This window comes from Drosophila tropicalis, unplaced genomic scaffold (assembly GCF_018151085.1).
Source record: "Drosophila tropicalis isolate 14030-0801.00 unplaced genomic scaffold, ASM1815108v1 contig_1036, whole genome shotgun sequence".
NCBI classification, from domain to species: Eukaryota; Metazoa; Arthropoda; class Insecta; order Diptera; family Drosophilidae; genus Drosophila; species Drosophila tropicalis.
This window is the reverse complement of record NW_027172397.1, coordinates 7044-18234: the sequence shown is the minus strand read 5'-3', so window position 1 is coordinate 18234 and position 11191 is coordinate 7044. Positions and strand designations below refer to the sequence as shown.

At 40.3% G+C, this 11191-nt stretch overlaps 1 protein-coding gene across 1 annotated transcript; it reads left to right on the top strand.

Annotated features, from left to right (window-relative positions):
* The first annotated feature begins 675 nt into the window (after window positions 1–675).
* Window positions 676–11191, top strand: LOC137572086 (uncharacterized). The gene is given in 15 exon segments (XM_068283870.1): window positions 676–754; window positions 817–1586; window positions 1650–1809; window positions 1891–2134; window positions 2204–3039; window positions 3099–4828; window positions 4888–5439; window positions 5507–5865; window positions 5925–7822; window positions 7825–7883; window positions 7948–8106; window positions 8168–9348; window positions 9418–10042; window positions 10102–10887; window positions 10944–11191. Coding segments are annotated over 15 exon segments (9492 nt in total). The 3' UTR covers window positions 10998–11191.

Genomic DNA, 11191 nt, shown 5'->3' with positions numbered 1-11191 from the left:
AGTAACAAAACCACAAATCCGCCCATGAACAAAGCAGCATACCACAAATTTTCATTTAATCTCCAAAAATTAATTTTGTTTTGCCAATAATAATAATTTTTGTGTACTATTTTATGAAGTCTTTCGACTTGCAGTCGTCTGTCCATTATTTTGTATTAATTTTTAAGACTTTTTTGAACTACCAAATCAAGATGGACAAATTTTCCATCGAATGGAGTATTTTCTTATGTAAAACCTGGTGCAAATTGCGGATTTTCGTGACATTCATTTTGAAAACAAATCTTTTTACAACTAATATTAAAAATATGAAACCCCATAGATAATCTTGCAATAGTTTTTTATTATTTATTAGTTAATAAAAAGACGAATTTATGTATTTCTAAATGGATCAACTCAGTTCAAACAAAAGCTAAAAAACTTGATCGAAATACCTTTTATAATTCTATCAAATTCTGTTTTCGAACAATACTCAAAAGTTTAACATTGCTATGAAACAAATATATAATAAAAAAAAAAAAAAAAAAAAAATAAAATTAATAAAAAAAAAATATTTTCTTCATTTCGCTTTTAATAAAATTTAACAAATTTATAATCATTTACTGAATTTTTCAGGTTTTGTATATTATTTTCAACTTTGAACAGAGAAAACTAGCTAAACGAAGGCCCTTGGCCATAATGGGGTCGTTTACCTCATTGGCAACTCAATGGATAGTTTTGGTACTACTTTTTGGTCTTGGTCAAGCAGCAAGGGAAAGTAAGTAGTATAATTAATGGAAGTTGTTCGAGTCCTTTACATATTTTATCACTCTCTTATAGATCCCCTTAAAGATCCACGCATTTGTGGTCGTCCTCAATGTGAACCGAAAACTTCGAAATTCAATTATGACGAAGTTCTTTATAAATATGATTACACTGTCTCAGTACGGACAGAATTTGCGGGTTCTGGTGATAATAGTTCCGATTTGTTTTTAAAAGCAAATTTGGATATATTTTTCCCCAAGCCATGTGAAGGATATTTGCGGATCAACGATGTGAAGCTCTTTGATAAATCAGAAGCCTTCACAGCCGTGAATGCCAACTCTGACGGGTTTGATGAGAAGCCCAAGGAGGTGGTTGATTATTATGACACTTTGAATAGTGCTGAAAGTAGTTTCGGTGATCAAGATACCCCAGTCACCGAGGAATACGAGAATCTTCATCCAAAGAGTACGGAATTGGCCAATGATTTGAGACAGAATCTCCTGCGATTTGCCTATCACGATGGATTGATAAGTGAAGTCTGTCCACTGAAGGAGGAGACAGCCTGGGTATTGAATATTAAAAAAGGAATCTTATCGGCGTTTCAAAACACAATGTTGCGCTTCGATGTGGACTTTAATACAACGGAAACGGATGTATCCGGTGAATGTCAGGTACAATATGCTTTAGATGCAACCGACAGTGTTTTTGTGACTATCAAGAAGACAAAGGATATTGGCACCTGCCGACATCGGTATGCCACTCAATCAGTGCTGCAGACTACTCCATATACCTTTAGGGATGACAAGACCATTTGGCCCATTTTGAATTCACAGAGCTATTGTAATGTAAGTCATAAATTTCATTAAGATAGAGACCAATTTGGCTAAACAAGCAATCAATTTTTGTAGCTAACTGTTGACAATAGTGTCTACAAGGAGATCAGCTGCCTGGAAACCCATTTGCTGTTGCCATTCTCAAATGCCAGTTCTGGAGCCTTGACCACCAGTCAGAGCAAATTAGAGCTGAAGGGTGAGGAATCGTACAGCATAAGTGAATTCCTTGAAACGAGTGAGTAATCAAATTTTGGTCGAAAATGAAATACGGGGTCTCAGTTCATCTAATTTGCTTCCCCTCATCTCCACCCTACAGATACGGAGATGATAGACCGTCGTGCCACACTTATATTTGACCACACGCCACCCGTTAAGCCCACTCATGATGAGATAAAGTCCGCACGTGAACTTCTAGTGCAGATGTGTGCATCGGGCTTTCCCAATATTCAAAGAGAGTTCATTGATGTCTTTACAAATTTCTTGCAAACCTCGAAAAGTTTGAATTACAAAACGCTCTCCACATTACTGCAGCGTTCGGCTAGTACCTGCGACCAGGGCAGGTGAGTAGACTAATATGACGATGTAGTGAAAACTCTTGCTTATTAAATCGATTTTTCATTTCTTCATAGAAATCACGTCCTTGAATCCCTGCCATACATTGGCAGTACAGCTTCGTATCAAGTGATGCGCGATGAAATTGTAACCGAAAAGTTGAACAAGGAAATGGCATACAGTTGGATGACCTCATTGTCCTTTATCACACGACCTGATGACGAGACTCTCGAGACCTTCTACACCATATTGGAGTATGCCAAAAATAAACTAGATCCCGAGTACACATTGGGAGCCACAGCTGTGGTGCATAGCTATTGCAAACATCATGAAAATTGTGAAGAGAATTTGAAAGTTCAGCAAATTGTTAATTTACTGGAGACCGAGTTTCTAAGTGTCTATCAAAAATATCGCGGTGAGCGTAAGCAGCGTGAACGATTGATTGTATTGTTAAAAGGTTTGGGTAATATTGGTGCCATCTCTGAGAAATTTGCACAGCATTTGCAAAGAATTATCAAGGATAACGAGAAGACACCTGTGGAAATACGTCTGCAGGCTGTTTTAGCTTTCCGTCGAGTCGATTGTCTTAAATATCGCAACTACTTTTTGGATAGCTATGGCGATTATACCCTCAATGCGGAGTTACGTATATACAGTTATCTACAGACTATGCGATGCCCCGACTACATATCAATGGCCACCATTAAATCCATATTGGAGCATGAGAAAATCAATCAAGTTGGCTCATACGTCTGGTCCCATTTAACCAATTTGGCGCGATCCAATTCCCCAGTGCGCATTGAAGCACAAGGTTTACTTTTGAATGATGAGTTATCCGAGAAATTCAAATTGGATATACGTAAATTTTCAAGAAATTATGAGCACAGTCTGTTCTTTGATGAATATAATTTTGGTAAGTTCAATCAACTGTGTTTTGTGACTTTATAAATTAATATATTTTATGTTTTCTAGGTACTACCACGGATGCTAATCTGATATTTGGCACTGATTCTTATCTGCCCCGAATTGCCAGTGTTAATTTCACAGCAGATCTTTTTGGTCAATCTGTTAATTTCTTTGAGTTTAGCGCACGAGCCGAAGGATTCGAAGAGTTGGTATCTCAAGCCTTTGGACCAAAGGGTCCCTTTAATGGAGAAATTCTGAGAAAGAAACTCTCTTTCCTGAATCGCTGGTTGGGCAATGAAAGTGCAGAGGAAGACGACACTTTGGAAAATCTTTTGAATTTGGATAATTTACGTTTGAAGAGAAAAGCCCAACAGGGCTCAACTGCAGCTGGTGTTGAGGAGGACATTGATGATGATGCTGACTACAATTTCGAGGAGAGTTTCAGCAGTGGGAAACGTTCAAAACGCGATGCCTCTTCGAGTGCCAGTGGAAGGCAACAGAGCATTGAAAATAATGTGGACAAGTTGGGTTACAAGCTAAAATATGACTACAACAATCCAAAAGCTCAGTTTGGTCTACGTGTCTTTGGCAATGACTTGCGTTTCTATAGTGTTGAATCTATGCTTGAGGTGATGGCTTTGGCCCAGGAATTCAATCCCTTCCATCAGGCTCAGAAGGTTTTGTCTGGCAGGGAATTCACGTATACCAAGTCAAGAGTGTTCCTAGATGCAGCTTATAGTGTACCCCTGGCAGTGGGCTTACCTTTGGCCATACATGCTTTTGGTGCCTCATCAGTGGACTTACGTATCTCTGGAAATCTAGAGCAAGTGGATCCTGTAACGGATTGGCATTTCGATGTACAGGGCAGATTTAAGCCATCCGTATCAATAGATGTGATTACAACAATGCAAACGGATATGTTTTGGGGACTGTCTGGCATTAAGGTCAAGAGCAATTTATACTCCAATTCCGAAATAGAGGCCAAGTTGAAGGTGCGCGGCAGAAATTTAGTATCCTTCTCATTCAATTTGCCCCAGGATAAGAATGAAATTTTCAGTGCCCGCTCCGAGTTGCTTGTTATAAGACGCGATGAGGAACTACCACAACCTGGCATTGAGAAACGTAGCTCCAACTCCACCTGTACTTGGCCAGTTCTGGATCGAGCCATTGGCCTGCAAATGTGTTCCCATTATAGTGTGCCCGATCTGAGCAACGCTACAACAATTTATCCCTCACTTTTGCTTTCGGGTCCCCTGAACTTTAGCTTGATATTGAAGAAATCCGATTTGACGGCCAAGAAATATGCCTTTGAATACAAATGGGATCAATTGGAGACGGATAATCAATTCTCCTTGGTATTCACAACGCCAGGATCGAAAGTGCCACGTGTTTTGTTGGCCAACGTAACGAGTGTGCCAAATGCCTTCAATGCTTCGGTGGCCTTTGTTAACGGAGCTAGTAGAGCCTCTGCTGGTTGCAGTTACGATGGCAATCCCGACTATAGACGCCTGGATGTCTATCTGGATACAAACGGCAATCGCTCCTTCGACTTAGGTATGGAATTAAGACGCTATCAGGATTTCACTGCTTGGATCTACAAGCCACGCATGCTATTGGCCGTTAATGGTATAAACATAACTGGTCTAGTGGGTTCCATAAAGATCAATGAGAAAAATGGCATCAAACAACATGATGTTGAGCTATCTTTTGAGACCAGGAAACTTCAGGCAATGGTCAGTGGCAATGTGGTGCAGAGTGAAGTAACGACTTCGACAAATATGACTATTAACTATAGGGTAAGTCAAAGAGGAATTAAACTGTAATATAGTCTAATACCAATTTATTCACTTTCTAGTTCCAAGCCAATAAGATCGAAACCATTAACTTTGCTGGACGTCTGGTCAATAATGATGACAGATCGAAAACCGAATATCGTGGCAATATGAAATTACGTACCTCAGCATATCCCAAGCTCAATTTTGCTTCAAATGCCACATGGTTGAGCCTGCAGGGTCACACCGAAGGCATGATCACCTACAACAATGCACCGGACTATACAAATCCCAATTATACCAGTTTGATACGTTTGATCTTTGCTCGTTCCCAATCCGAAAATATGGCTGAAGCGTCCAAGACAAGAGCAAGTCTGGAACTTAAATTACCCAGATCTAAAATCGATTATCGAATATCGGTGAAACATGAAGAGCGAAATAAAAACGGCACCGAGCATAATGTGATAGTGGGTCTAAAATATGCTCCAGAAAAAGAAGTTACTGGACTCTTTTCGGTTCACTTGCCCCGCCGACAATTGTTTGCCATTGATGCCTATATGAATGTAACAGTGCCTGACTTTAATTCGTGTACGGCTAGCATAAAAGTCAATGAGAAGGCAGTAAAAGATTATATAGTAAGTTCTTAGCGGAATTTGTAAATGGGTGCAAATAGTCTAAAGTTGGTTTTATTTCTTCTTTTAGATCTACATAAATGGTTCTTGGTTCACGGGGCACTTCATAGCCATTAAGGGCAACTACAAGGATCGCAGTTCCAGGGTTCAGGCTTTGCATCATTTGAAAATGATAGTAGAGAGTTCTTCGTTTGAGACTACTTCCCTAAACATAGTCTATGGACGCAAGCAGCTATTGATCTTCAATGATCTGCAAGCCAAATATGGAAAAGATCCATATGGTGTGACCATACAATATGCCGCAAATGCTTACAATCGTAACTCCAATGCTGAAGTGCGTTTCAAGGTTAAAGAGCGAGACTATTGGATCAATGCTAAAGTGTTGTCAGAGCAACCAAAACTTTTGCAATTGGAATTGCATGTCGACAAGTAAGTTAAATTTTAGTGGAAACTTTGCTAAAATGTACTTAGTGTTTATTTTAAAACAGAATACGAGATGTCCATATCAAGCTGGGCCTGCTGAATATAGAGAAACGCAAAGAATTGTCATTGGAATTGAAATGGGATGCCAATCGCGATCCTACCCAACGTTTGGGTCTTCTAATTGAATACAATAATCCAGGCACTAAGCACTATGATGGCAATGTGATGCTTACCTATCCGGAACGTACTATCAACTGCGGTTTCAATACCTACACGGGCGGACCAAAATATGGCAAGGCACACGCTTCGTGGAGCATTACGGAGGTGATTGAATTTAGCTATGATGCGGGCATAATGCCAGGTGAACTTTTGCACAATTGGATACATGCAAAGCTAAGTACTCCCTTCGAGGGTTGGCAGACAAATAGTTTGCGCGCTGGTGTCTACAATATGGATAACTTAATCCTGATCAACTCCACTCTCTTCTGGGCTGATGATCAGACTTTAGAATTGGGCTACAAAAGCGATTATGATATACGCTATCAATTAGTGAGCTTTGATATACGGTTTGGCATCAATAGCACCATCAAGGATATACCCACCATTAACATAAAGGCCAAGGATTGGCAAGATAATAGCAAAATAGACACCGATCTATATCTGAGATATAGTGGACAAAATGAGACAATCAATACCTACAATATCTTATCCAAGTGGCAGTTTTTGCGTAATCAACGCTATAAGAATGTTTCTGGTACAATGCATTTGATAAGTCCCTTTGAGGGGTATCGTAAGGGTGGCCTAGCAGCCGAATTCATGCTCAACGATCAGCGTCAAGTGAGCGGAGCTGCCCAACTTGGATTCGATATAAGGCAGTTCACCCTCACCATGGATGGCTATGTTAAGAAATTCACGGATAACATGCTGACCATTAATATAACCACACCGCTAGAGAAATTCCGTACGATAAATGTCCGTTTTGGCCTCAACGAAAAGAAACGTCATGCTGTGGCAGAGGTTCGAGCGCCAACTGCAGCTCTGGGGGCTGAAGCATTGGCCGATATTAAGAATCTACTTGATTTCGATGTCAAATTGAGTGTGGCCACGCCCATAGAGAATTTCCATCAGGCGGCTCTGTTTGCTAAATTCAATTCGGAACGTGTGGATATGCGAGGCTTGTGGAATAATTCAACTCTCGGCTTCACTGGAGTCTGGCGAATGCATAATATAACTGATTTCGAGTATTCCTATTTGGTGTTTACCCCGCTGGCTGGTTTCGAGGAGAATGGCTTTATTGTTCAACTCCTGCATAGGGATAACTTTATCTTCCAGTTGCATGGCAAACTTTCGCAATATAAATTGGGGGCCAAGATCAATGGATATCCCATGTCAAAGCTGATTAATCAATTGGGTAAAAGTAAATTGAAATTGGAAACGTTCTACGATGATGATTTCAGTCCATCAATTGCTGAAGACATTGATGACATTGAGGCAAATGAGAATTATTTCGCATACCATGTTGACTTCGAATTGGATACTCTGGTCTGGGTCACTATAGTCGGAGAAGGTGAAATCGAAGAGATTGTTGATTTATATCAAACTGTGGGACATATTCAATTACCACAGGGTCGCATCGAATTCAAGGATCGTTTACATTATCCTGACTATATCAATGTACTCAATGTAGTGAGTGTGAGCACTCCCTTTAATGTGGCTAAGGATCTGAAATCCATATTTGAGTATCATGTTGACTTGCAATTCAACTCGTTCTATCAGCGTATTGAATTTGAGGTTCATGATGGCTTGGACAAACTGCAGGAAATGGGTTTCCAGTTGAACTATACCAAAGTGGTAGATAATGTCAAGCCAAAGGCCCATAATGTGCAGCTGAAATTGATTACACCCTATGAGCTATTACGTGAAATCGATATCAATGGCAGATTAGAATTGGATGATGTGGCCTATAAGGAAATATTACTTCAATCACTTCCCATACCCATCTATCCTTGGCTGCTGCTGTGGAGGTAAGCAAAACATTTGATTTTATTTTTACTTCAAGTAAATGTTACTTTCTCTTCTCTTTGATAGAATGAAGACAACTTTTTGGAGACCTCAGTGGGTATTCTTTTGGAAACGGATGTCATACCGCACTATGCCTGTCAGGTATACTTTAAAAAGGATTTCTCAGCTGTCGACAATCTTATAGATATACGTTTTGAGGTCACCGATAATGGCACCATAAATAAGGCAAGTTAGTTGGTAACTAGTTGAATTTCTTTTGGTCTAAAAATCAAATTATTTTCTATAGTTACAAATCGAAACTGATTGGCATACAAATCCAGCGCATTTAATTAATGCTAATGGCAAAGTTCATACTACAATGTTGCCACTTCAGTTGGCCTCCACCTCCATTTTGGTGACCAAGGGTCAGAGTCCTCAACTCAACTTTGATCTTAATTTCCTTAGTCGCAATGGTCAGAGTATCGCTTATGGCACTAGGGCTAGCAAGAAGCAGGATGTCTTCAATGTAGAAATATGGACTCCAATGAAGAACTATCGGAATATTTCTATGCATGGCACTCTCACCCGTAACAGCAGGGATGCTCAGCGATATGATGTTGTGGGTAATCTCTATCGAAATATGGCCACCTATGGCATAACAGGAGCTGTGCGAATGGCCGATACTTTGCCCATTGATGTCACGTTGCGTGTGCAGCCAAAAACTGGTGGACGCGATGGTGTCATTGAATTGAATATCAATGAAGCAGGAGCAAAGAAAATTCGTTTCTCCTTTAGTGCCATTGAGGATGGCATGATGTGCCAGATATCGGGTGGCTATAGTGTTAGCGAGACAAACTGCTTGCAACTGCAAATTGGTGGACGTTTGAGTGTGGACTCCAAGTGGAATCTAGATGTGAATGGCAGTTTGCAATTTAAATCACAGGATGACTTTGCTTTCGGGGTCCTCACCCAGTTACCCCTGCCAGTGGGCGATCATCATCAGTTATCTGCTCTATATAGGGGTAATATTATCAGTAACCAATTTAAGGATCCCAATCTCTTTGTCGAGGGTAGCTATGAGGCTTTGCAGGCTAAGCGTAAGCTTCTGACTCGTCTCTCATATCGCAATGCCACAAATGATCTGCAGGGTTTGGCTCATGTGGAATGGGGACTGACCCAGAATCTATCGATTGTCGAAGGAGATTTCCAATTGCAGCGCAAACAGGGTGTCCGTAGGGAGTTCCATGCTAAATTGATTACACCACAATTCAAGGATGAGCACACTTTCGCTCTCACTGGACACTACGACATGGCCAATGCTGACTATCACAATTTGGTTTGTGCTCTGGCCTATCCAGCCAGTCGTCGTATTTCAGATTTGGATGTTTCCTTCAGCTCATTAACTAATATGAATGGAGTTTTCAACAGTATCACGCCCTTCCTCAATGTCACTTGGTTCAAGACAGACTTCGAATTCACCACAAAAAGGTTAGATAACAAAATGACTTTGTAAAATTTAAGTTAATGCTAATGAAACAATCTTCTCCCGATTTTCAGTGGTCGCAGTTATCGTTATTGTCGTTGCCATTGGCCCAAGGATAGCGCCTATTTCAAATTACAGAGCACCTATGATAGCGACAAGAATAATGTAAATCACAATTTGAATGGCAATGTTGAAATTGAAGTTCCTCTAACCACACGTCATCGTGCTGACATTGTCTATGGACTTCAAAAGCGTCAAAATCAGGATTCTGGTAATGTGAAAGTGGTTTACAATGAGCAACAAATTCTCGATGGCAAATATAAACGAGTGGAACAGCAAAAACATCCCATCTATAAGGACACCACAGACATTACCCTACAGAATGATATGAAACCATTGGGTATACACTATGTGAATACAAGAGATATTCGTGATCCAAGTGGTCTGAGAGACATTAAGCACATCGAGGTCTATGAGTTGCGTAATACAAAGAATTTCAATTTGACCGGTGAACTGCATACCCGAGCCACAATCAAGGAACAGGAATTAAAGGTGGTGGCCATTCATCCAAATCGAGCTGTTGTCTTGACCACAAAATACGAAGATGTCAGCACAGAGGTGGTTAGACAGCATACCAAACTGGAGTTATCGGAAACGGCTTGGATTGGCTACAATTTGGAGTTGGGCAACTTTAGTAAGGTAAGTCGAATGAGGAATAATAATAATCATAAAGTTTTAACTCTTTGTTTATTCTTTAGTTTGGCAATGAATCCCAAAGCTTTGCCTTGGAAATCTTTTATCCCAAACGCAATCTATCGACTAGTGGGGCATATTATGTCACCGATAATCACTTCAATTCCGATTTGGCCTTTGGAGGCGCTTCACCATATGAGAAACAGCGTACCATTATCTATGAACGCAATGTGTTTACGAGCAAGCCAGAGCTATTGGTCAATTACTTTGATCACATTAGCACGGGAAATAATGGTAGTAGTGATATCACTCAGGCCATTCATGCAGCTGCCCAATTGAACTTCCGTCCAGGTGTATCCAAGACATTCATTCTGTTATCCTGTAGTAGCTGTGCGGCAAAGGATATGCGCTATGATTATACTTCCATTTTGCAGTATATGCAAGAGGAGGGAGTCAATTTGCATATTCTAGCTGACACGGAATTCGATTTTGAACGTACACGTAAGTTGCGTCACTTCTTTGGCTTGGATCGCGATTTGGTCTACTCGAAGCGTTTCCCCGAGGGAGATGCTGAGACCCGCAAACAGGTGCATATACCTAAGAGTAATCTGGGCATATGCACCCCCTTGGCCCTGGAGACTGGCGGCTCAGTGTTTAGTGCCCGAAAATTGGCACCAGAACGTAAATATCCGATCAAACGATTTGCCACTATATTTGCCAAACGTGTGGCACAAAGTGCCACGCCCAGCAGCACACAGAGATGCGAGTGCTCGGCCTATAACACGGGAGTGGCTTATGTATCTTGTTCACCACGCTCATTGCCCGAGGAGAATGGAAGTCTCGATGAATATGTAAGTAGAAAATGTGTTAATTATATTAAGAATTTATCTAATAATGACATTTCCAGGACGATTTCAATGATTGGGAATGGGATGATGAAGAACTGGACGATGACGCCTAAACAGAAACACCTGTTTAATTAGTTCATATTAAACGATTAGTTAGTTAGTTTAGTTATGTGAAAGCGAAATGTAAAGTTTTTTATAATAATAATACACATACACACACACCAACAAACCCAACACCATGCATAACCAAATAAACTACATATAAATATTTTGTAAAAAAAAAAAATTAAAAGAAACTCTTCGATTA